The 27,333-nt window shown below is 40.8% G+C and overlaps 1 protein-coding gene across 1 annotated transcript in view; it reads right to left on the minus strand.

Annotated features, from left to right (window-relative positions):
- Window positions 1-26,967, minus strand: part of LOC145347776 (methylcrotonoyl-CoA carboxylase beta chain, mitochondrial) — a 53,152-nt gene extending 26,185 nt beyond the window's left edge. The window contains exons 1-7 of the mRNA XM_080195574.1: window positions 26,880-26,967; window positions 18,303-18,656; window positions 14,856-15,052; window positions 10,672-10,850; window positions 7,968-8,048; window positions 6,442-6,620; window positions 4,891-5,083 (exon numbers count right to left, since the gene is read on the minus strand). Coding sequence (XP_080051700.1) covers window positions 4,891-5,083; window positions 6,442-6,620; window positions 7,968-8,048; window positions 10,672-10,850; window positions 14,856-15,052; window positions 18,303-18,656; window positions 26,880-26,899 — 1,203 coding nt within the window. The 5' untranslated portion in view covers window positions 26,900-26,967. The remainder of the gene's footprint in view (window positions 1-4,890; window positions 5,084-6,441; window positions 6,621-7,967; window positions 8,049-10,671; window positions 10,851-14,855; window positions 15,053-18,302; window positions 18,657-26,879) is intronic.
- Window positions 26,968-27,333: the final 366 nt, after the last annotated feature.

Consider the following 27,333-nt stretch of genomic DNA (forward strand, 5'->3'; position numbering starts at 1 on the left):
TCACCATTTAAAATCATGACAGCAAAACTCGGTCATAACATCTAATCATTTCTTATAGATTTCTAAAATGCACAGTACTTAGTCAAGTATAGATTAGCCACTTGTCACCTCAACTAGCAAATGGCATGTAGCGATGCAACACAAAGGAAAAGCGGAATCCATTGCACAATAACCATTCCAGATGTATACAGATATAAAGTGGAGCAATGACCAGCTCAATGCTGCAGCTGAATTCAAGCATCTGTTACAGTCTTCTATCAATCTCTAAAATTGGGTAACCAAAAAAGTCATACTTATTAGAAAATTAATGATTGTTAAAGAGAAAGAAAAGTGCAGAAAATAAACACAATGTGATTTTAATTTGACACACTTGGTGAATACAGGAAAATAGAGGAATTAAAATTGCTCACTCCTCATTGTCCTGTTAATGCTCTATAGGAATATCAGAGAATTACTCCAGAAGGAGGCCATTCAGCGCATTGAGTCTGTAGCAACTCTCCAACAGTGCATCTTACCCAGGCCCTATCCCTGTAGTCCCATGTATTTACCTCACTAATCCCCCTAGCCTATTGGCAATTCAGCATGACCAATCCATCTAACCTGCACATCTTTGGGCTGAGAGAGGAAGCTGGGGTACCTGGAGGAAACTTGCACAGACTCAGGGAGAACACGCAAACTCCACATAGGCAATCACTCAAGACTGGAATGGAACCCCAAACCCAAGTCCCAAGCGCTGTGATGCAGCAGCGCTAACCACTGTGCTGCCCACCTATACACTGGCATATTCAGCTGGAAAGCCCAGATACCCTTCTGAATCATCATAGTCCCTAATCTTTTTGGAGTACCAGCATTACAAAAATATTTTTAAAAAATTTTCATAGAACTGAAACACACCAAAAGAAAACACCTCAAGTGTAATAATCAGCTTACAGCAACTTTGCAAATTGAGGTCCTGTGACAAACTTAATAACTGGAAGAAAGCTTGAGGAACAATTAAGCAGAGTGTCCACTGTGCACATACACTGAGCAGAGAAAATAGAAAATAATTACTTTTCTGGAGCCAGAAGAACACATGTCCCCCTCTAGCATCAGAACAATAAGGTGGATCACTGTCTGTGAGCTCTCTGTCTTGGCAATAAGCATTCATCTTCTAAACCTACCTGCTGGCCAGCCTGATTTGTCCTCAGGCCCTATATGTTGTGCCCATATTCTCTGCGTCTGGAGTTAAAACTTACCCACTTTTTCTCAAAAATGCCCCCAGACTGTTTGGTTTGCTGCCTTTACCAAAACATTTTTATAAGTTCAATGTAAAAGTTAAAATTAGGAGCATCATTGGTGTTAGTGATAGTGGGATACCATTTATTACAGAATGCAAATGTGCAATGTTTTTGCAATAACACTGTTCTGATAATCAACAGTAAATAAACTTAATGGCCATAATGATCTATCCCTGTTCTCAGAAAAGAAATTACTGACCCCTGCTGGATAAAGTGTGTATTTGTGGATATCAAATACAGATGAAGTCAACCTCAACCATGATGACTTGTTCAAAAGTCTGCTAACACTCAATTTCTAAGCTCAAACATAAAGAGCGAGCACTTGTATAAGACTTGTATAATCCCTTCTGGATTTAGTCAACTTTGAGAGTGAGATTGTTAGGGCTTGGGTCTGCAGAGTGGCCACCTTCCACCACCCTCTCCTCGCAACACCCCTGTTCTATCTGTACAAAAAGCTTGCTATTGGTAGACCTATCGGGCACAATCTTACCATCTCAATTTTTGCATGAAAAATGAAACACGAGTACCAGCCTTCCGGTTGAAATTTCAGCAAGGTTTCTACTTAGAAATCCATCTCTAGGATCACTAAAACAGAAAATTCTGGAAAATCTCAGCAGGTCTCACAGCATCTGTGGGGACAGAATAGAACCAATGTTTTGAGTTTGGATGACCCTCTGTCAAAGCTGAGAGCACATGTGCTCTGACAAAGGGTCATCCAGACTTGAAATGTTGGCTCTATTCTCTCCCCACAGATGCTATCAGACTTGCTGAGATTTTCCAGCATTTCCTGATTTTGTTTGAGATTCCAGTATCCTCAGCATTTTGCTTTTATCGCTAGGGTCACAGTCTAATTAGGGAAGTCTGGCAGGACAGCAAGTCAGGATCACAATTGAGCATGCAGAACGTAATGGCCTACTGGCAGCCTTTGACGAGCTACTTCTGAAAAAAGTGGAAGGAAGATGAGGAGGTTTATTGCCCCATGAGGTTGTGGAAGTCTGTACAGGAACTATCAGCAATTTCCTTACCAACACCACTATCGTTAATGTTAGCCTAAATGACCTATTCTTATCATCACAAGTCTCTGCCTACAGCTGATCTCAGGCATGCTGCTTCTCCCAGTACAGTGCTGAGTGCATGTCAGTTGCAGACCTCAGTGGCTCTCCACTGTGCACTCGCATGCCTCCTCTAAACTGCCTTATCTGAGATGCTGCACATGAGCTGTCCGTAGTCATGGCAGGTACAAAGTTTCTCTCAATTGCTTCCTTAAAGGTGATAACAGTCCTCCTGCAGCTCCACTTAACTTGCTTAACATTAAAGGATGACCAAAGAAACAGGACTCATGCAGTAAAACGGACAGGTCTGTACCTTAACAATCTATGACTTCACCAAGCATAGCAGCCTATCTCTCCAGGAAGCCTGGTTGCCAATCAGCTTCAGTCAGTGACTGAGCGATTCAAACCCGCCATTGTTACTCCTCAAATCCTATGTGCAATGGGGGACGGTGTCTCCAATTACATGAGAATGGGAAGAGAAACCACAGATGCCAGATTTGATGCAGGTAAGAGACCGATTCATACCTCCTTGTTACAATTATTGGTCTTGCACATATGCCTCAATACCTGTCAGTTACCACAATGATGAGCAAAGGGACATTGCAATGATGAAATTAGTTTGTCTTTCAGTCACTACAAAACATCATAACTGTAAACAGGTTACTTCTGATTGTTCCCCATGCGTGTGAACCGCAGGCAACCATGATTAATGAGTATATCCTACAATGCAACAATGACTGCACATCATAAAAAATATTTTGTGCCTGTATAGTGCTTTGGGAAATCTTGAGGTTGCAAAAGTCAGTATATAAACCCAAGTTTTTTTTTCTCTTCCCTTTGTCTTTCTTTACTGCCTTGCTTCCTCAACTGTTAAGCTATAAATGAAGCACAGTTTACCAGCTTTTATCCAGTTATCAAGTAGCAACAAATAAAAGAAGATAGTATGAAGGTTAATCTTAATTCTTTGTAACAGGCTGATTGTTAAGGTGATCCCTCATAGGAAGGTTCTGTAACTCACCCTATTGATTCTGTTTTTTCAGCATATATTTCCAGCTTATTTTACGTGAAGATGACAACTGGAGAAAGTGATCAATTCAACTAATTTGCAGTGATAACAATACTGGAAGTTCTTTTTAAAAAAGAAATCCAAAAAACAATTAATTTATCTTTGTGTAGTTTTTTTTCCAAAGCTAGTAAAAGAATTTTCCATTATCTCCTCCTCCTTCCCCTTTTGAAATTGGTGATTCCTGCTAAGTTGCTGTTTTGTAGCCACTTTTGAGTGTAAAACAATAAAGGAATGAACTTCCAACAGGTTATCCCATTGCTCGTCTCTGTTTCATTTCTGCAGCTCTCTTGCTGAAGTTACAGCAGGACAAATCCTATGGAAATCCTCCTCATATAAATGAGCTATTTAACTGCAGACAGCATTGCTATCATGCCCATTTCTGTTCCAGCAGCCAGCTACACCATACTTTACATCAGTGGATAACTAAATAATGTTCAAGAGCAAGATCTCAAGCTGATTTTAACACTTCCATGCCCAAGGCCAATTGAAATGTTTCAACTGTTAATCCTGCCTGGTTCAACTAACTTTAGTATATATCAGGGATTAAACCCAGTATCTTCTGGTTCTTATGCCTCAGCAGACATAATGTAGTGTAGTATATCTATGAGAGGGGGCGAAGAAACTTCCCTCTTACACTGGGGGCCCATTTTCGGGCGCAAAAATTTGGCAAAGTCGGGTGTGAGACGAGTAGCATGATCCACACCTGCCTCCATGCTGGTTCCCCCTTTAAAAGACCCAAAAATGGCTGCGATCAGGACTGCGCCCAAAACGGGTGCAACATCCATTTAAATACTTTTGCATGCATTTAAATGGACTTAATGGGCTGCACGCCCAACCTTATTGGCACTTCCCTCTTTACCACCACATTTGCCCATCCAGAATCAGCGCAAAACAGACATGCTCTACAAAAGTCCGATTTGGACACTCCAGTTAGTGGGGAGGTAACTGCCGAGTGTACAACGGTTCTCTGCTTGAAATCGTTGGGGCGGGGGTGTCTGATGGCTCTCTGCTTGAGATTGTTGGGGGGAGGGGAGGTCCACTGCCACACTGCCAGTGAGGGGGAAGTGGGGAGGGGCCTGCGCTCGGTCTGGGTGGCAGGGAGGTGGAGGGATGAGGGGGTCAGTTATGTTGTGCAGGTGGGGCAATGTCTGTAGGGACCAGGGAGAGGTTTTATCCAACCTGGGAACGGTGTGGCAGGGGAGCCACATTCTATCACTTTTATTCTGCACATGCGCAGTGGCGTGGAGCGGGGAGGCATGGGGGCCAATTGGAGCTGCAGGATTTTGGGTGCATTAAGCCCCAGCTTGTGCAGCACAATTCAGAATCACTGATATTTTTTAAGGTAAAGTGCGTATGGGTACACCTGAGAACAGATTTAAAAGTCGGATCTGAAACACTCCCAGTTTCAAGTCTGCCCAGCACTTAGAATCAATATGGTAAAATAGGGCCTTGGGTTTCAAAGGCTTATGGAGGTTACAGTTATTTCGAAACTAACCAGTTTTATATTTAATGCATGTGCATAATTCTTTGGGGCAAGACCATTCAGTTCTTCAGCTGCGTAGAGAGGCTCTTCAAATTCAGCTGTCTTGTGTGGGGGAAGATCAAAATTTAAAGTGGCTATGATATTCCTGACACACTCGTAAGCTTCTTCCTCTGTAGCTGCAAAGTGATCGATGCATCCACTAACCCTGAAAAACAGAAAACCGCCACTTTTACAATGTGCTATGTAAAAACAGAACGTCTGGAAGATCCAAAATTACTGCATTGGAAAGCATGGTGAGGAGGGGAGGTCACAAAAATTTTTTAAACACTATTTCACCTTAGCCTTACATGGATGAGCTGAAGAAGATAGATAAAGGAAACTGTAAGCAACTTATTAAACACCGTTCCATTTATTTTATACAGTACACTAATGAAAAGCTTATTTATGCTTGGTTCTTTAAAACTTTAAAAAAGAACAGAAAAAATTCTGAAAATAAAAGCATGTTGTGCATGTGGCTTTAAACTTATGGGAAGGAGGTACAAAGAGAAATCACATGGTATTACATGGTAGACTATATATAAGTATATGTTAGACAAACACAGAAACAGGCCATTTGGCCAAATGTCTACTTTTGTGCTCCACATGATTTTTGGGGGGGCAGGAAGATTTCAGGGAGGGAGTGGGTCAGGAGTGGCCACTCGTCAAGTTGGTTTGGGGACAGCTTGAGATGGAAGTCCAATGGTGAGGTTGAGTCAGGGTCAGTGAGAGTAATTGGGGGTCAGTTCTGTCATGGCCCAGGGCACCTTTGGGATGCCAGCAAAGCCTCTACTTTCTCAGAAGACTAAGGAAATTTGGCATGTCAGCTACGGCTCTCATCAGCTTTTACAGATGTACCATAGAAAGCAATCTTTCTGGTTGTATCACAGCTTGGTATAGCTCCTGCTCTGCCCACAACCACAAGTAACTACAAAGAATCGTGAATGAAGCCCAGTCCATTGTGAAAACCAGCCTTCCATCTGTTAACTCTGTCTACGCTTCCTGCTGCCTCAGAAAAGGAGCCAACATAATTAAAGATCCCACGCACCCTGGACATACTCTCTTCCATCTGGAAAAAGATATAAAAGTCTGAGGTTGCATACCAACCGACTCAAGGACAGCTTCTTCCCTGCTGCCATCAGACTTTTGAATGGACCTACCTCGCACTAAGTTGATCTTTCTCTACATCCTAGCTCTGACTGTAACACTACATTCTGCAATCTCTTCTTCCCTTCTCTATGAACGGTATGCTTTGTCTGTATAACATACAAGAAACAATACTTTTTACTGTAAACTAATACATGTGACTATAATAAATCAAATCAAATCAAAATCCCTGCAAGATACTCTGCTCGGAGCTTCGAAGTTTCAGGCTCTGGTATACAGTAAACACTTCCTTCAACAATTAAAGTAACTATCAAACCAAATCTTCAAAGTGCTTGCAAACTCCAATAATTATTCATTTTTGGTGCTAATTAGAATAAATAATCCCACCCTATCATGATAAAATGTATTTCCGGTACTTACTTTGCATGCAGAGCTGCACCTCCCAATTCTTCAGGGCTAACGTCTTCCCCTGTTGCTGCTTTAACAAGTGGGGGTCCAGCAAGGAATATTGTCCCAATCCTGTCCACCATCACTGTTTCTTCTGCCATTGTTGGGATATATGCCCCACCAGCTGTGCATGAACCACACACAACTGCTATCTGTAGGGTACATTGAGACACTGAAAGGTTAAGGGTTATGGGGAGAGGGCGGGAAAGTGGAACTGAGCAGCGACAGATCAGCCATGATCTTATTGAATGGCGGGGCAGGCTCGAAGGGCTGGATGGCCTACTCCTGCTCCTATTTCTTATGTTCTTATGTTCTTATGAAACTTCAGCACTGAACTCAAACACACTCAGTAAACATCTCATCAGTAAATAATATTTCTCAGTTTTCCTCCTTTATTTCCTTCTTTTTTGAAAGTTTTCTTCCATGCTGTTCTGAAGAAACAGGCAGTGTAATTGGTTTATGGCAACAGTGATTTGGCAAAACTATCACTAAAGTAACCACAAAATGGGGGAGAAAATTTGACAGATTGTAATATGGGCTAACAATGTGTCATCATCTGCTTTGTTTTACTGCCACAGACCAAGTTCAAGAAAACAGTCCCCATTTTAATTTCCACTGATCAGGAAGGCAGGGGTCAGGCAACAGGTTAAAATCTTGAAGATTTGGTATCTGGCCAGCTCTCGGTCATATTACATTAATGGCAGTGATTTGATCCATTGACAATATTCCTGATAAAAACAGGTGTAGGGGCCTACTTAATGTACAAAAGTAGTGGCCTATTTTTAAAAATTCATTTCTGGGATGTAAGTGTCACTGACTGGGCCAGTATTTATTGTTCAACCCAAACCCATTTCAAAGGGTATTTGAGAGTCAACTACATTGCCGTGGCTCTGGAGCCACATGTAGGCCAGACTGGGTAAAGATTGCAGATTTCCTTTCCTAAAGGACATTAGTGAACCAGGTGGCTTTTTTTATGACAATCAACGAGATTTCACAGTCATCACTAAACTTTTAATTCCAGATTTTTATTGAATTCAAATTTCACCATCTGGCCATGGGATTTGAATCTGGATCCTCGGATCTTGCCCTGGGTCTCTGGATTACAATGTCAATATATCACCACCTCCCCCTAAATGATATCATCAGTGCTACACAGTACTATTAATGTCGAGCCAGGTGCTTGTTGTCCGGAAAGAAGATCCATTGTGGGAAAAGCCAACTGGCCAGAAGAGGCTGTGATAAGGGCAGAAAATTTCCTTCTGTTTAAACTTCTTTTGTGTCATGAGGAGGTTACATTTTCAGCTCTCCAAGTCCCTCAGGTACTTGATTTTTCCAGCTCCAGCTTCCCCCTAATTTCAAAGGATCCCAGCACCCATTATGAAGTACTCTTTCTGACACCTGATCTCAAAGGAACATCCCTGCTGTCTTCCTGCCCTCACCAATCAAACAAATCATAGATCAGCAACTTTCTGAATAGAATAGGGTGCAAAATTAGTTACCTGTGGGATGCCCACTGCAGACATTACTGCCTCATTGTAGAACATTCTACCTCCATGGTTCTTATCAGGAAATATATCTGCCTGAAAGAGGCAGATACAATCTTGAGTATATGCTTCATCACATAGTTCTAATAAAACATTATCATACTATCAATGCATTATAAAGACACTCCAGAACAGTGGCAACCCAAAGACTATTTGTCATCTGTTTCATCTGTGGCCTCCTGTTGTTCTATGTTTCTGGGATAGCTCTGGAATATTGTTAAAATGGGATGCAAGGGATATAAGAAGTAGCTTTAAAATTAGGGGTTGCCTTTATAGGACAGAGATGAGGAAAATATTTTTCTCTGAGGATTGTATGGCTTTGGAATACTCTGCCTCAGGAGGCGGTGGAAGCAGGATCACCAAATATTTTTCAGGCAGAAGTAGATAGATTCTTGTTGGGCTTATCAAAGGTTATTGGAAGTAGATAGGGAATATGGAACTCAACACAAATAGATCAGCCATGATCTTATTGTTTAGTGAAGCAGGCTCGAGGGGCCAAATGGTCTACTTCTGCTCCTATTTCATATGTTTGTGCGTCATTTGTCTTGAGTTCTACTATGCTGTGTCTTCAATCAGGGATTTTTCTGAACAAAACTCCCGCACAAAGAAAACATCATTAGACTTTAACTTCCTGGACTTTGGAAATCACATAAACTAATATTCATTTCTGTGATTCTTTTGCTGTTATCAATAGTTGTAAAGATTTGTGCATATGAACATTCACCACTGCCCAGGTTTCAACACGAAATTAACTATCCTTGAGATAATCATAAATAGAGTTTGTTTCATGTTATTTATGACCACAAAAGCTGAGGGTTTGGGAAAACACATCACAGCCTAATAAAATAATTCAAAAACACCTTTGCTTACAGGCAGATGGTGAGAGGATAAAAAAGTTCAGTTTGCCTCTTCTGTCTGTAACATTCTTGATGAAGTAACTGAAAATGGTAGGGCCAAATGTACTCCCCCAAAGAACTCTTGCAGCGATGTCCTGGCAATGAGATGACCAACCTCCAACAATCGCAACCATCTTTCCTTGTACTGGGTATGACTGCAAACAAGGGAAAGTGTTCCTCCTGATTCCCACTGACTCCAGTTTTGCCAGGACTTGGTGATGCCTGATTTGGTCAAATGCTGCCATGATGTCAAGGGCAGTCATTCTCACCTCACCTTGCGTTCAGCTATTGCGTGGACAGAAAGTTGCTCAATCTGAGATGACTCCGGGCTAAGACCAAGGTTTCCAAGAACATACATCACAATATCCTATTTGCCAATATCTGTGCACTAGCTGCCAGATCAGAACTGGAGATGTAACATAGCACTGACTTATTCTCCAATGCATGTGACAACTTGCGCCTTGCAATCAGCACAAAAAAAGTTGAAATAATGTACCAGCCTGTTCCAGGTAAACCCCATCTCAAGCACAAAGTTTCAGTCCATGACCTGAACTTGTCAGCAGCAGCTAAGTTAATTTATCTCAGCAGCACACTCTTTTTAACTGTCTTGATCTGATGATGAGACATGCACGTGCAGCCTTTGGCAGACTTCAAACATCAGTCTGAGAACAAAGAGCAGTAAGTCTGCTAATCTGAACGTCCATACAGCTATAGCCCTGCCTATTCTATTCTGTGTATGCAAGTCTTGGACTGTGTACCGGCATCATGCCAAGAAGCCCAACCACTATCACTTTCCAGTTGCCTTTGGAAGCTCCTGAAGACCAGATGGCAGGACAAAACGCCAGATACTGATGTGTACCCCTTAGCTGGCATGCCAAGTATCCACATCATATTGAAACAGTCACAACTGAGTTGTAGTCAGAATGCATGACACTCAGTTACCAAAGTGAGCTAATGGGGTGTGCTCTCATGTTGGTCAAAGCAAGTGCTACAAGGACACTCTGAAGGCTTCAGTTGGGAGTTCTGATACCAACTTTGAGTCCTGGGAGAAGCTCATCCAAGACAGCTTTGTCTAGCATAACCAAATAAAATAAGATGCGGCCTCCTATGAAAGCAAACGCATATCGGAGGCAGAAAGAAACAGCAGAAAAGGAAATCCTGAGTCAGCAGCCGATGCAAAACATAACCACCTTTGGTATTCTGCCTTATTTGCAGCAACTTTCTGGATGCAGATCAGTTTAGCAGTCACCTATGTAACCACTGGAACATTACTAAAAATCTCAGATAATGGATATGCTCATCTTTGCCTCAAAGGACAAACACCACTGCTAGAATTCAGTGCTGCAGCCTTTTCTCATGTTGCTTTTGAGGATAAGTAAGGGAATATCATTAGGAGCGAGTGAAAGTATTCTACTCTGTTTTTTGACTTGATGATCTATGGTTTTAATCAGTTCTATAAAAATACCTTTCCTCTGTAGAATGCACTCACATTTTCACCAACATTATTTGTGGGGAGCTGCCTCATTTAGCAAATATCCAGACAACACATTTGAGACTTGTGAATGCATAATCACACCCTAGCACTCTGTGTGGTGCAATGCCGTAAAGCAAGAGGCCACAATCTGTGACCAAAAAAGTAGCTCTTCAGATTACTTTACAAAGTATTAACAAGTCTTTGGTGGCTTCAATAGAGTGCAAGAGGTATGATCTTAATCTTGTTACTGCTTTGTAAAGGTCCTTTATTATTAGGCACTAATTATTACCTGAAGTGGTAAAAATGCTCCTCCACTATCCACCAAGTATATGCAGGGCAGTCCATTTTGAATTGCAATGTTCTGAGCTCTCAGCTGCTTCTTCACTGTAATTGGGTAAGCTGTCCCCCCTTTGACTGTTGCATCATTAGCAATGAACACGCACCAAACTCCATTAATTTTCCCTATTCCTAGATGAAATAGATTGTGTAAACATAATAAATAATACAGTATTAGGTGACGAGGTTCAATTACAATCATTAGTCTAAATTATCTACTAGATTAATTCTAAAATTAATTTGCAACAATTAGATTCTAACAAAGGGCTAAACAAAGAGAAAGTAAAATTAGCCATAGACCCAGTGCTGAATGTTATTCAGTAATCCTGGTACAGACACTAGTGTGTGTAAATGTGCATGAAAACCTAATCTCCTCCAATAGTCTGCTGCTGCCCACGATCCAGGTTTACATCATGTGAAATACTACCTCACATGAGCTACCAGCTGCGTTTAATATGAATTAGCATCTTCAGATCTGGAAATTGAGAAAAAAGAGAAGTCCCCCAGCTTCATGTTGAAGTTTAACCTCACTCCTGCACAGTTCAGAATTAAGAAATTTTAGTTAAACAATCACAGTGAATCATCTTGTTACAACCATTGAACATGTAGTACATGTTTTAGTGAAAAGGCAGCACTTTTCAGTTTGACCTTCACAGATTAAACAGCCAGAATGTGATTACTTTAGAGAGAGAAGATTACTTATTGTTTCACACAGTGTCCAATAATTTCTTTCACAATGACTCTGATAGAGGTTGATTATTCATTGCTTAGGAAGGACATGCAGGACTTTCTTCTCTTTAAATTGTTAGACTTTGTACTTTGATCCCAGAAACAGCCGGAATGTTAGCTCAGTCCAGCTCATTTTCATTTTTCATACATCTCTGATGTACAAGATTTTAAAATAATGCTAACAATCTAAAATATTGTTGATTTGGGAAATATCTGGTGCTTTATCAAAACATATAGCTGGTACTGATATTATCAATACAGGAGTTTTGTTGCTACACAAAATATTGCTGTGCTTTTTTTAATTGTTTATTGTTCTGGTTTGAACTGTCTCAACTTTATTTTGACATTCAGGTCTTCAAAAATCTATTTCATTTTCAGCATTGTAAGATAAGTGCATTACTCTTACTATCTTTCACTAAATCGCTACCTATCAGGATAAAAAAGTAAAGAGGATGGCTGAATATTTCCCCCTCTTTATTCTGAAAGTGCAAAGACCAACTGCAGCACTGACAGATTTTTATGCATTAAGGAAATTAAGGGATGGTGGAAAGGACAAGAAAGAGTAATTTGATGCAGAAAGTTCAGTCATGATCTTATTGAAAGGTGGAGCAGCCTCCCAGGGTTATAGGACCCGCTCCTGTTCCAATTTCTTTAAGTTTTTATCATTATCGCCACCTGCCTAAGATTAGTTAGTTCAACATAGACGGGAACTGAATAGAGGCCTTCTTGGTTTGTAAAAATGAATACAGTGAACAATGACCATTAGAGTACTGACACATCATTAACTTTTTCAAATATCAGTAGTTACAAAGGATTACAAATATTATATTCTTTGATTTTTCCGATCATTATCTGGTTATTTTTTGTTTAAATACCGAATGATAATATCATCTGCATACTAATATTTTTCTATTTGTTTAGCAACAGATTGATAGATATTTTTAGGAAGAGATATTAAACTGAGTCCTATCTGCCCTCTCAAATGGATGTAAACAATTCCACAGTTCTATTTTGAAAAGCAGTGGATTTCTTCCTGATGCCCTGACTGGTATTTATCCTTCAACCAACATTACACAAAACAGGCCATCTGGTCATTTATCACACTGTTGTTTATGTGAGCTCCCGCTGTGCAAATTGGCTGCCATGCTACAACATTACAATTTAGATTACAAAAAGGTTGTGAAAGTCACTACAGAAATAGGAGTTCTTTCTTTTTACTGGTTTAGGGGAGGTACTGAGATTGTCTATCCTATCCTAACCCTTGTGGAACTGCAATCATAAACCCAGAAATATTCTGAATCAACTGCATAGTAATTCAATTCCCTCACACCATGAAGGCTCAGTAAATCCTTCAGAGCCAGAACTAAAAATCAATATTAAACAAAATAGCAAAAATGGGCAGGAGAAACTGGAAGTGTTATTATTTATTTTTCACTATAATTGAATCATGTGACTCAAAAAAACTTAAATATATATGGGGCCATTAACATAGAAAAGATTCTTCCCATGGAGAAGTGATCAGACAAGAATGCCAAGCCAAAAGGAGAAAATACTGGGATGAATATAAAAACTTGATTGAAGAGGTGGTTTTAAAGAGTATAAAACTGAGCTAGTTACCACTCCTGGCACTGCTCAATGGCACAGGTTGGCATGGTGCCAAGCTCACAGTGCCAAACTGTGTTAGGAGGCAGTGGCAGAGGGCAGTGCCAGGCCACTACTTGGCCATCTCCTTCTCCCCAGGGGCAATACTCAACTTTACGACCCCAGAGGGATCCCCATGACAGGTTCACGTCTGTGTGAACATGTTGTAAATCACACTAATGTGACATGACCTTGGCGAGGTTTGAAAATATGTCTCAGGTTAAATATATAGCGAGAGGTGTAGTTAATAATATCTAAATGCATTTAAATATATCAAAATCAGGTTCACACCCTTTGATATCATGATGTCATCAGCGAGATTCATGATTTCTGGGTTTCATGGGCCTCGAGGGCCTGCCAACATTCCTGCGGATGGTGAGGGTAGTAATCTATAATATATACGTACGAATAAATAGTATTTCTCAAATCAGTAAATACCATTAATACTGTTGAATTCATATCACGTGATAGATGTAATTTATTTTATTTTCAAAAGGCCTCTGATTAAGTGACCCACAATAGACTGATGAATAAGATCAGTGAATGGGAATCAGGGAATAAGTGGCAGAATGGATTGCTAGTTGACTTCAAGACAGAAAGCAGAATGGGAGTGAAGGGTAGTTATTCAGGGAGGCAGATGGTGGGAAGCAATGTTCCATGAGGGTGTGTCAGGACCATTGCTGTTCAAAATTTATCTTAATGATTAGACTTTGGAATCCAAAACAACTCCTAAATTTGCAGATACATTACAGAAGGACATAAATAAACTTGTAGAATGCAAAATTAATTGACAAATAAAGTTCAACACAGATAAACTGTGGTAGTATATTTCAATAGGAAGAATAAGGAGGAATACTTGAAAGATGCAAGTCTAGGTGAGGCAGAAGAACAAAGGTATCTAGGAACACATATACATCAATCACTAAAAGCTGCCCAATCATTGGCAAGGCCATAAAAATGCAAAACAAGCACTGGGCTTAGTTGCTAGAGGAATAGAATTGGAAAATAGGGAAGAAATGCTAAATCTGTACTGAACCTTGGTTAGGCCACACTTGGAGGGCCATGGGCAGTTCTGGTCACCATTTTATAAACAGCATATATAAAGACAGTAGAGATGGTACAAAGAAGATTTACAAGAATTATATCAAAAATGCATGGATATAAATATCAGGGAAGGATTGGCAGGCTGAGTCTCTTCTATCTTGGAAAAAGGCTAAGGCATGACCTAAAAGATGTCATTAAAATTATGAAACTTTTGATAAGAGTGGAGAGATAGAATATGTTCCCTCTTGTGGGGAATAGAATAACTAGAAGCCATCTACATATAACGGTCTCCAACAAGTCCAATAGGGAATGCAAAAGAAACTTCTTCATCCAGAGTAGTAAGTATGTAGAACCTGCGGCCACAGGGTGTGGTGGAAATGAATAGTATAGATGCATTTAAGGGGAAGCTCAATAAGGATATGAAGGTGAAGGGAATAGAAGGATACAAATGTAGATTTAGATAAATAAAAGATGGGAGGAGGCTTGAGTGGAGCATGAAGACTTGCATAAAGACTTGGCTGGGCCAAGTGGTGTGTTTCTGTACCTATGCAACATGGACAAAATAAATTTATGACCAGGCCAGAAATCAGCAACTTCATATGTTACTGGTGGAGAAATTAATGTTGTTTCAAGAGCCCAGGACAAAGTGACTTCAAAGAAAAGAGAATTTCAAACTAATATTTACAGTACATTTTGAAATGAAGTAGACCTGTACATTAGTACCAGTTAAGCAGCCTGCAGCAGGAATATCTCCATATGGCATTCCCAGACCAGCAAAGGGAGACAATTCCAAGATCTCCTCTTTGTCCAGAAGCAACTGCAAACGCTCTCTGACCAGTAGTTTTTTATTCCTCTGGGTGTGCCTCAGGGTTGCTTTTTCACCTCCACCCTTTATTACCTGCTCCATCAGCTCCAAGTACCTGTTTTAAGAAACATAGCAATGATACGGGAATTCAGTCAAAATTTATGATATTGGACTAGATACTTGATGCTGGAGGAAAATTCAGAAACACTATAAATACTTGGTCATGCTTTTTGAGAAGGGATAATGGCTACGTAAAGCAATATACCCTGTATCCAAATTAATAATATTTTAAAATTAAAAATTTGAATTGGCAAATGGCAGAGGTAGATGAGGATTTCTTTTTACGTTGAAAATGATGAAGAATATGAGAAGAATGAAGCATTTTTGGATGGCGAAACTAAGAATTTCATCTTAAATGAAATGCAAATCCTACTGCTGGGAAAGCAACATAAGATCCCAGGATGGTTCCTTAAATGCTGCACAGGAGCAGAAATTTCCAAAAGAGCATCATAAATATCATGACATCATAAGCTACCTTGAAGGAAGTTTGACCCTGATGTGATTTTCTTCCCTACCCACCCTCCAGCAATAATTTGGTCCAGTCTAACTCAGTAATGTGCGGAGGATACTATCTGAACAATTATGAAATAGTTTCAGTAAAAGAATGCTGTTTAATTGGAGACCTCTAATAGTCCCAATGGAGAAATAAACAATGAAAATAAACCATCGTTCTTTGCATGCTCTCAGAAAGTTTCTCTTTATAAAACTATATTACACGCAATAAGAATATTGTTATATTTTAAGCTTTGGAAGGCAGATTCTTTGTATGTCAGTACCCCTGGTAATAGTAATTTGTACTCTTGATCTTATTAAACCTTTGACTGATTGATACGAAGTATGTTTACTAGTTTTGTAATAAACCCGTTCTAAATTTAAATTTATGCATCGTTCATTATTTCAATAGATGTTATTACAATAGATGTTTTAAATGTTAAAAATGTCATAATGCATGGCACATTTGCTGTCATTCTATGGTAAGTGTAGTGGAGGACATGCCTCTATCTACATCAACTGGGACAGAGTGGAAACGGTCAAGAGCTTTGAGTTTCTAGGTGTCCAGATCACCAAGAATCTGTCCTGATCCCTCCATGCTGACAGTATAGTTAAGAAAGCCCACCAACACCTCTACTTTCTCAGGAGGCTAAGGAAATTTGGCATGTCCACTACGACTTCCACCAACATTTACAGATGCACCATAAAAAGCATTCTTTTAGTTGTATCATAGTTTGGTATGGCTCCTGTTCTGCCCAAGACTTCACGAAACTACAAACGATCATGAATGAAGTCCAATCCATCACGCACACCAGCCTCTCATCCACATCTCGTCTCAATTCCCACTGCCTTGGAAAAGCAGCCAGCAAAATCAAGGACTCCACGCATCGCGGACATACTCTCTTCCACCTTCTTCCGCCAGGAAAAAGATACAGTAGTCTGAGATCACGTACCAACCAACTCAAAAACAGTGTCTACCCTGCTGCCACGGATCTACCTTACATTAAGTTGAGCTTCCTCTGCACCCTAGCTATGACTAACACTATATTCTGTACCCTCTCTTTTTCTTTTCTATGTTCAATAGCTTTATCTACAAAGCTCACAAGAAAAATACATTTTACTGTATACCAATACAAATGTGACAATAATAAACTAAATTAAATCAAAATTATTGTCTGCTTGTGTAATCTTTTTGCATTCACCAGTAATTGAAACATGTAAAGGTTTAACATAAGTGAATAGTTTTCACAACATGATTAAATTTATCAGCTGAATTTCATTCTAGCTTTTACATGAGGTACATGGCCTCTCCTAAAGTCTGAACTTGTATTTGATTTTTTTACCCTGAGCACTGTTAATTGAATCTGGATAGTGCATCGGAATACATGGCATGAACTCAATTTCACAGGATGAGTCATTGTTGCTTGGTGAACTGTACTGCTAGAATAGTTTTTTTTTAGCTCCGAGCATCATTTATCTAAAAAAAGACATATTAAAAATGTTGTTTGAAAACAGAAGTCACATTTGCCTTTGTGTGAAAAAAAAACAGTATACTAATGATGTGTCAGCCATAGATTTTGTGTGTTCTGGAAGCTTTGGGAAAGTAAATTTTTCCTCCTTTTCAATATTTATTTTCTTTTTTAAATCAATTGAATTTTGAAGACAACTGAAATACCAGTGTTTTGCTGACAGTTAAAGAATGTCAATGCTAACCGTGATACCTGGAAGACGGAAATGAGATGCGGTTGACAAAGGGAGAGAGCAAAACAGGAGATGTAAGTCAGAGTGAGATTGAATGAAATGAAGTGGATAATGTTAGTGACAGCTGAGGGAGAGAGTGAGGAAGAGATAAGGGTTTGATGGATCATTTAAAGGAGACATTTGGGGTGCTGATAACAGTGAGAGGTGACAGGAGGGCAAAATGTAGTATGTAATGGAAAAGTGAATGAGTAAGGAGAATTGGAGTGAAGGATAGAAGAAGCATGAGTAATTGGGAAGGGTAGGGAATGAGGAGAGAGGCACTGAATATCATATTTTCCCCACAAACCCCAATACATATTGCAGCCATTAATGGCCCATTTCAGTGTCACACCATACAGTTCCACTCATCTTCCAACTGACAGAGAAAGGACAAAAAGGTTAAAGCAGATAGAAGCAGAAGAGAAACAAGGCAGACAAGACAGAAGCAGAAAGGCAAAGAAGAAACTGGGAGAAAATCAACCCAGTGACATCAAGGAACACATTACCCAACTTATCATGTACAGTGCAATAGGAGATCAGCTAATTATTATCGAAAATTAAGGATATGTTTCCACCATTTAGCAAAGTACTTTCCAAAATAAGATAAAATTTAATATTCTCTGCTAAATGATCTACTTATTATTTATTATAAACCAATTCCGCCATGTCAATTCATTTTCTCCAAGCTTCTCCTAAAGACAGTGACTGACTTGAGTCAAACTGAGAAAGCTAGAAACACCAAAGCCCAAATCAGAGGTAAAATTGCACCGGCACTGCCAGCACTTATACAAATGATCATGTGTAACATTAAGTAATATACATGACTATAAGATCATTACCTCACATACATTTACTCACTCCTACCAGGAATAAGTGGTTGAAGATTTGAGATAATACATTTGACAAATTTGTTATAAGGCAATTGCAGCTTCTTTTGAGATCTGCTAATTTGGCACAGTTCAATGTGTAACCCTGGGACCTTGGAGTCTTAACAGTTTAGTATCATATCATGATTGATTCAGCCACAGCCCATTTTTTCAATAAAGCTCAATTTTAACAAAACACAACCTTACCTTTTATTGTAGACCTTACTGTTGAGTAAATTAGATTCAAAAACATGCCGGTGAATTGATTGAAGATCTCCACTTAAAACAGGATATGATTTTGTAAGGTAACTTCTTACCAAACTGTTGTACGTTAAACAGGGGGGTAAGCGTAGTACATTCTTCCAAGGAATTGTCCATCCAACAATTTGTCTCTTGAGACAGCTGTGGTCTGTCCATAATGTTCTCAGAGCATGAACACAAATGGGCTGTTTTCCCTGGTTGTAGGTACATGTTTTGCGCTGTCTGTGCAAATATTCGTGGAATATGAAGCTGGAGGTTAGCCTAGCTCCTGAACCTAGTCGACAAGCAACCCATTTGGACCTGTTAATAAGTAGAAAAGTTTTAATAAATGATACTTTTATTTTCAATCGTAGAAGTAACTGTTCAAGAAGAAAATGATAAATCATTGTACTTATAAACATGTATAATATTACAATTAATATTTCTAATGCTGTTAGTTTTGATTGTTATGTTTTATTTTGTTTCACTGCAAGTACCTTGTCTTTTTTGCGCCTGCAGAAAGGGTGATTCATGTCTTATCATCAGTGAGAAATTATGATTCTTGATAGGAAGAGATTGACAACACTGGAAATGATTTTTTACTATTAGAAAAGTGTTATATATTTAAGTGGTTGCAGATTGCTTTAAGAGTTTGATCACATGATTTAATGGTGATGTCATTAGGGTGTTGCACAGGCTGCAGTTTTAGTCTCAGTTTGTAGTCACTGAAGGCCACAGTTTCTTCAATAAATCTGTTGTTAGTTTGGATCTACATTTGCAAACCACACCTTTACTTTTGGGTTGAAATCCACAACCCCAAACATAGTTAAGACAAGACAAAAAGAAAATTGGTGATGAGTTGGGATTTTCTTTCATTGAGAAAAGATCCCAGGTAGAAGAAAAAAAATTATGCATCCTCACACTTCAAATATTAGAAGGCTAGGAGAAGTAACAACAGGATAAAAACATTGAAGTACCAGTGTAGCTAAACAAATAAGAATAAAGCACTCTGTGTGTTTTTAAAGAAGGGTTTTTTTCCTGATCAGAGTGAGATTCCAGGTAGTATTTGGCATATTTGAAAGGAGGAATGCCCTGTTGTACAGTTGGATCATTTGAAAAAACGTTTCAAGTCATATGACTCCAGGGTAAAAAGAGTTGTACTGGGAAGACAATAAATACAAAGAAAAAAATACTGCGCAGTCTCAAGTTGCTTAGTGCCTGCCAGAAAAATTGTGGGTTAGCTAGGATTCATGGGCACTTTCAATGAAATAAATAAATCATGAAGTTCCTATGCTGAGTATTTTCAGTACTTTATACAAGTGAATAAAATTGCAGATAAGTTGCTTGTTCCAATTTTTCTCAGTAGGAAGTGAAAAAAGAATGAAGTGGAAGGCAAAAGCTTTGCTCAGTTTGTGGCAAACTTAAAATGGTTGGCACAACATTGTGTGTTTGGTGAGCCATTAGAAGATACTCTTCAAGGTCATCTAGTTTGTGGTCTTCAAAATGAGGCCATCCAAAGCAGATTGCTTATTGAATGTGCTTTGACTTTATATACATCAGTAGAAAAAGGCTTCACAATTTGGTGCAGGAATGAAGATGCACAAGTTGGGAATTGCCCACAAGTCGTCAAAATAGCAACAAGCATATCACAGATGTGCCAAACTTGGCTATTCAGCGAGTGATTGCTGAAGCAAGGATAGTCAATGCAAGAATTATGGGAAAATGGGTCACATTGCAAAACCTTGTTGGGCTAGACCAGTTTTCCCTGAGAATTTTCAGAAGAATCTGGGTATCTTCAAGAAAAAGAACAAGTGGCATTCTATAAAAAGAATTTATACCATGGAAGAAAAGAATTACAATCGTGAAGAGAATGTGCAGAAATTGATGAAGTGTTCCAACTAAACGTCTTATCCACATCCGGTGAATCAGATCGATTCTGGGTGATTCTGAAGCAGATAACATAGGAGGATGGAGGTTGCTGCTGGTGCTGCTGTATCTTTAATTCCTGAGATTACTTACCAACAAAAGCTGAAACATCTTTCTTTAAAGCCAGCTGATGCAATTTTAAGGACATACACAGAAGAGATTGTTCCATTAAAAGTTTACATCATGGTCAACCTAGAGTTGAGTGGACAAACAGAGAAGTTACCTCTCCATGTGGTCTGCGGTAATTTTCCAGCTCATGTTTGGAGAAGATAAAGCTTAACGGGAGTGCTGTCAACAGACTGGTGGATGTAAAATAGACCTACAGCACTCTCTGGATAAATACAAGAGACATTTGGCTCAATGAAGAGAGTTTAAGTGAAACTCAGGATAAAGTCAAATAGGCAACCAAAAAGTCTCAAAAGTATGGTGCCATATGCAATTCATCCCAAGGTTAAAGAAGAATTAGTACTACTTGTTGACAAGTAGTTGACTATTGACATGTTGGAGCTGTTACAATGAATGACTGGGCTAACACCATTGTATCTGTCATGAAACCATATGGTTCAGTTTGTATTTGATTTCAAAATAATCATAAACCAGTGTTGTATGCTGATCGATATCCACTTCCTTTAACTGAAGATTTGCTTACTGGGTTATCAGGAAGGCAGCTAACCAGCCCAATGGGTTTATTTATTTTTTATTCATTTGTGGGACATGGGTGTCACTGGCTGGCCAGCAATTTTTGCCCATACTTAGTTGCCCTTGTGAAGGTAGTGATGAGCTACCTTCTTGAAATGCTGCAGTCCATGTTCTGTGGATTGACCCACAATGTCGTTAAGGAGGGAATTCCAGGATTTTGACCCAGCGACTGCGATTCCAAGTCAGGATGGTGGGTGGCTTGGATGAGAACTTGCATGTGGTGGTGTTCCCATTGATCCACTGATCTTGTCCTTCTTGATGGAAATGGTCGTGGATTTGGAAGGTGCTGTCTAAGGATCTTTGATAAATTGCTGCAGTGTATCTTGTAGCAGCAGTATGTACTTCAATGGTGGACAGTTTGAATGTTTATAGATGTGGTGCCGATCAAGTGGGTTGCTGTCCTGGATGGTGGCAAGCTTCTTGAGTTTTGTTGGAGCTGCACCCATCCAGGCAAGTGGGGAGTATTCCATCACACTCCTGACTTGTGCCTTGTAGATGGTGGATAGACTTTGGGGAGTCAGGAGGTGAGTTATTCGCCCAGTATTCGTCACCTCTGACCTGCTCTTGCAGCCACTGTGTTTATGTGGTGAGTCCAGTTGAGTTTCTGGTCAAAGGTAACCCCAAGGATGTTGACAGTAGGGAATTCAGTGATAGTTACACCATTGAATGTCAAAGGACAGTGGTTAGAGTGTCGCTTATTGGTGATGGTCACTGCCCGGCATTTGTGTGGCACGAATGTTACTTGCCACTTGTCAGCCCAAACCTAAATATTGTTCAGGCCTTGTTGCATTTGAACATGGACTGCTTCAATATCTCAGGAGTTGCGAATGGTGCTGAATATTGTGTAATCATTGGCAAACATCCCCACTTCTGACCTTATGATGGAGGGAAGGTCACTGATGAAGCAGCTGAAGATTGTTGGGCCTAGGACATTACCATGAGGGACTCAAAGAACAAAGAAAATTACAGCACAGGAACAGGCCCTTCGGCCCTCCAAGACTGCACCAACCGTGCTGCCTGACTTAACTGAAATCCCTACTCCTGCAGATATGTTCTGGAGCTGAGATGACTGAGCCTCCACAACCAAAACCATCTTCCTATGAACCAGGTATGACTCCAAACAGCAGAGAGTTTGACCCCTGACAGCCATTGATTCCAGTTTTGTTAGACCTCCTTGATGCCACACTCGATCGAATGTGGCATTGATGCCAAGGGCTATCGCCCTCGCCTCACCTCTGGAATTCAGCTCTTTTGTCCTCATTTGAAGCAAGCTGGTGAACTTCTAAGGCTGGACTAAGGCACATTGGGAGAACTACAGTTCTGGTTAGTACTGTGGAGATACTGTCAATGCATTCAAAAATCTTTCTGAAAACATCAATAATATGACTAATTAAGATTTTTTTTGTCAGTAGTAGAGATTGAGGGAATTTGTATACAAAGTTCTGGTTCACATATAGTGCAGTAACATGTCTTTCAGATATCATTTTTCCCCTCTGCCATGACAAAATAGCATGAATTTTTCCACTCACTCTTTCTATAGATTATCTAATTTCCAATATTCAAAATGTTGGAAATTAGATAATCCAAAGATGTGCAGGTTAGGTTGGCTGGCCATGCTAAGAAATTGCCCCTTAGTGTCCAGGGATTTGTAGGTTAGAGGGGATTAGTGGGTATAATATGTAGGGACATGGGGGTAGGGCCTGGGTGGGATTGTGTTTGGTGCAGACTCGATGGGCCGAAGGGCCTCTTTCTGCACTGTAGGGTTCTATGATCTATGTTAGATTTTGGTGATGTCCCAATTCCTGCTCATTACAGTATTTAGGGTTAGCATGATTGTGATACAAAGGGGGCGATTCTCCCATTCTGACCCATTAGTTTTTTTGGTGGGATGGAATGTGAGAAACGTGCGCGCGCTGATTCGTGAATGCGCAGTGGCCCCTACCTGTCAGCCTACACTTTGCTGGCCAGCTCGATCGCCAGATCACCACAATCTCCAGCTCCACTCCCCCGCCAGCAGAGATGATCCCCCATCAACCCACTCTGGCAAACCACCCTCCCACAGGAGGCAGACCAATCCCCGGGAGACAGAACCCTTAGCAGACCACTCCCAAATCCTCCCCCCCCCCCCCACCTGCCCCGATTGCTGGCCTCCCTCCAGCCCCAACCAATCCCCACAAAGAGTGGCAAAGGGACCCCACATCCCCTCGGATTGTCCCTTGGCCCACAGTAGGTCCCACTTCCTTTGCACTACCCCCTAAGCCCCGCCCTACATGAGCATCTCCCACTGCTGGAGAACAGGCCCAGTTCGGACCACGCTGGGAACCGGTGGGAAGACCAGGGAAGTGATTTTAATCTATTTGTAATGTAATTTAAATGTGATTATCGGGCCCGGGACTGAATTCTCCAAGCCCAATAGTATCTCCCATCCCACCATGAGTATTTCATTCTGGCAGGCTTTAGAGTAGCTCCCCACTCTTGGGGAACTGGCTGGACTGAAGGGGGGGGGGCCAATTGAGGCCCTCCAGGAAGTTGGGTGGCAGGAGGGTGGTGCTCTCTGGGCACGGGCATCCTTGCAAAGACCCAGAACTGTCAGACTTTGATGTGAATAGGCCACGCCCGAGCTTTTAATAATATTCACGATTGTGACATCTGTGGTACACACAGTGTGGGAGATTCGAGTCTGAACTCCCACCGAAAAGGCAATCGTGAATTACACCATTTTCCCCATCAATTCAGCACAGAATTTTTTTGGGAGAATTGTCCCCAAAGTGTTTGAATGGTTGTTTTCAGATCTGTATAGTTCAATTGATCAGGTGGCTAGCACGTACTTCAGAATAACACCAACAACATGGATTAAGTACCTGTTCCGGGTGAAGTAGACTTGGGACCTACTTCCTCGTTCCTGTCAGTGGGTGAACAATTTCTCATATTTTAAAGGGATTGTACCTTATTGTGACTTTTATCCTCTATCCCTTTTTGTCTCTTATTTCTAGGACAGTCTGTGAGAGACTGAACCTGGGAGTTTACCCTTGTCTTTGCCTCTTCATTTTTGTAAGCACGTGCACTATAGCTGTCAATAACTAGGTGGAGTTATGACCACCGGCCGCCCAACACTCTTATGATCACCAGCACCCACCCAGTTCCACGTGGTGACCAGCATCTATGGATCCTTCCCTTTCCTTCCTGAAGCCCCAATTGAAATGTCCCTTATTTTATGAGAGTTGGTCAAACTGGCCGGAATTCTTCTGTCCCGCCCGCCATGGGAATTGTAGCAGGCAGAGGGCAGACAATGCAAAGGTCCGTTGATTTCGGGCAGCATTCTCTTACTTTTGAGGCTGGAGAATCCCACCTGCTGTCCCTGAGAACAGAAGATTATAGCAAACCAACACCGTAAACTGTCAAGAAATTGTATCAGGGTGAAGCATTAGCAGACATTAAACGAAGGACCCGTCTTCTAGCAAAGGACACATACCATAATCAATGCATTTAATATTTACAAACTGTGATGATACTATGTCTTTAAGGAATGCATTTGTGGCACACTTCTTGTGCAGGATTTGTTTTAGCAGTCAGTTCCATTTATTGGTGCTGCTTTGTCTATAACTAGCAGCCCATGTTGTTACTGCAGCAGCATAATTGATCTTCATTGTTAAGTATTCATTTTAATCTGGGTGAATGCAGTGTTGTTATTTTAGTGTTTTCCCAGGGTTTTTTCAGAGTAGGCTTGATTCAGTTGACAGGAAAAAATCATGTGACTGGGCAGGACCAGGCTTACATAGAGAAAGCAGCTTACTTTTTACCTGTAACCTTTAGAGAGAAATCTCTCTCTTTGATTTGGAGACTGGGATCTGCCAGAAAAATGGGTCCCTTTCTGAGATTCTGCTGCTTGGGGAATAGACAGTTTTCTGGAAACTGCTGTATGGGAATCAGAAAAGAGGTGTCTTTCTGCATCTGGCCAGAGGGGTTAAAAAGGTGGAAATGTAGCACCCACGTGAGCATATTTGTTTTTGTGATGACTGGTGTCTGTGTGGTTATTGTTTACCACAATAACCAATTGAAAAGTTATAAAGTTTATTTTATTAGTCACAAGTCAGCTTACATTGCACACTGTAATGAAGTTGCTGTGAAAATCCCCTGTACTACAGAAATAGCTAGTTAAGAATTATATTTTATCTCATTTAAGTATTCCTACAGATGAAAGTTTTGCTAATTATTTTTGTCATATTTTAACAGTGTTAAATAAAGTTTGTTTTAATGAAAGCTTCCTAGCGGATCAATCAAATTGTACCCAGAGATAAACACCTAATACTCGTCCTAATACCAAAATCAAAAAAGGCTAACCTTATGGTATACCTTGGAATTTCTGATCTGTTCCCTTACACAAACATACACTCACAATTATTTATATCTCCTTTAACTACTTAGAATAATTCTGGAAGATTTTTTTCTCCTTCCTTTCCTGAAGACACTGGCTGGAATTTTACCATCCCACCCACCATGGGAATCAGAGCGGGGGGAGGGGGAGGGGGAACCACAGAAAGGTCCATTGACATCAGATGGGATTTTCCAGTTTTGGGCAAGCGAGGCAGGAAAATCCCACAAACTGACTCATTCTGGCATTAGAATCTGTCGCCCTTTTGAACTCACCTAGGGCAGCATTCTACATGCGTCACTCTAGAAGGTGAGTGTTTAAAGCTATTATGGAGGCAGCACATCCTGTCACACATATCCACTTTAAGCAGTATTCACTGGACGCCAACCAAGATCAGGAATTCTGGCAATTTTCCACCCCAGAATTAATAAAACCAATTGTAGTAATGAGTTGGCATTCTGGCAGAGATTAACTGACTTACCATGGACCAACTGAGAGACTGAGGGATCTAGGGTTGTTTTCGTTGGAAAGAAGGCGGCTAAGAGGGGATCTTATTGAAACATATAAGATAATTAGAGGTTTAGATAGGGTGGATAGTGATAGCCTTTTTCCTCGGATGGAGAAAGCTAGCACGAGGGGGCATGGCTTTAAATTAAGGGGGGGTAGCTACAGGACGGATGTCAGGGGTAGGTTCTTTACCCAGCGGGTGGTGAGGGATTGGAATGCCCTGCCTGCTGCAGTTGTAAATGCGTCTAGTTTGGGGGCGTTTAAGAGATCTCTGGATAGGTTTATGGACGAAAAGGGATTGGTATAGGCTAGTGGGTCATTGTTTTTGTAACTGGTCGGCGCAACATCGTGGGCCGAAGGGCCTGTTCTGCGCTGTAATGTTCTATGTTCTATGTTCTAACTAGTACCATCTTGAACTCTGTATGACTCAACCACTAGCTGACTTAAACCATCCAACCACTAAGAAAGCCTTATTAGAAAGTTTAATAAACAATGCCGTTAAGCAGCCATTTAGCCTAACTTTTGAGTGAGAGAGAGCAGGTAAAACTTCTTCCCAGTCACTCTCCCACAAGAAGTCTGTTTTTCACTCTCTTAAAAACACATACAGGAGAGACAAAGATGAATTAGACAGTGACTGGAAACAAAAACACTAGAATCATAGAATCCCTACAGTGCAGGAGGCCATTCAGCCCATCCAGCCTGTATTAACAACAATCCTGCCCACCCCCCGGCACGGATTTACCGCACAATCCCCTTAATTTACACAAGGGGTAACTCAGCATAGCTAATCCACCCAACCAGCACATTTTTGGCCTAAATACATCAAAGTTTAAAAATTACTGCAAGTTATATTGCTGTTGTAAACCCTGCTTTTGGTAGAAGGAGTTTACAATCCACCAGGCCGCTTAGCGGGCGTTCAGTCTCCGAGACGCAGTTACTCAGGCCCGAGGCCTTTAGGGCCTAGCGGGAGGGATTCAGCGGAAAGACCCCGCTCCATCCCGGGCACGCCATTACTCAGCGCCGGGCTGCCCGTCACTTACACTGCCAATTCCCAGTACATTTCTCCGCTCGTTTTCCGCCGCTCCTCTCGCCGGAAGTTTAACCGCAACTGCCAGCGTGCAGCCGGAAGTGGGAACGGAACCCGGGGCCTCCTCCCCGGGCGGAGCGGGACCCGAACCCGGGGCCTCCTCCCCGGGCGGAGCGGGAACGGAACCCGGCGCTCCCCGCTGAACATTGCCGGTGAATGTCTCTGTCTATTGTTCATTAATTGATAAATAAAAGATGTGTAAAGTCTCAGCATTCGTTCAGAAACTAATCAAATGATCAAAGCGGAATCTGTTGGACTGTGGACTCATTTTAAACCATCTTTAATTATCGGTTTGCAGTCCTGCCAGTCAGTGGTTGACAATTCCTGTCAGTAATCCAGGAGGTTCCACAAACGTCCTCATTTATATTGCAAAGAGGCACTTCGCAACCATCTTCAATCAGAAGTGC

The sequence above is a fragment of the Carcharhinus amblyrhynchos genome, chromosome 9 (genome assembly GCF_965287045.1).
Source record: "Carcharhinus amblyrhynchos chromosome 9, sCarAmb.v2.hapA, whole genome shotgun sequence".
In the NCBI taxonomy this organism is placed as follows: domain Eukaryota; kingdom Metazoa; phylum Chordata; class Chondrichthyes; order Carcharhiniformes; family Carcharhinidae; genus Carcharhinus; species Carcharhinus amblyrhynchos.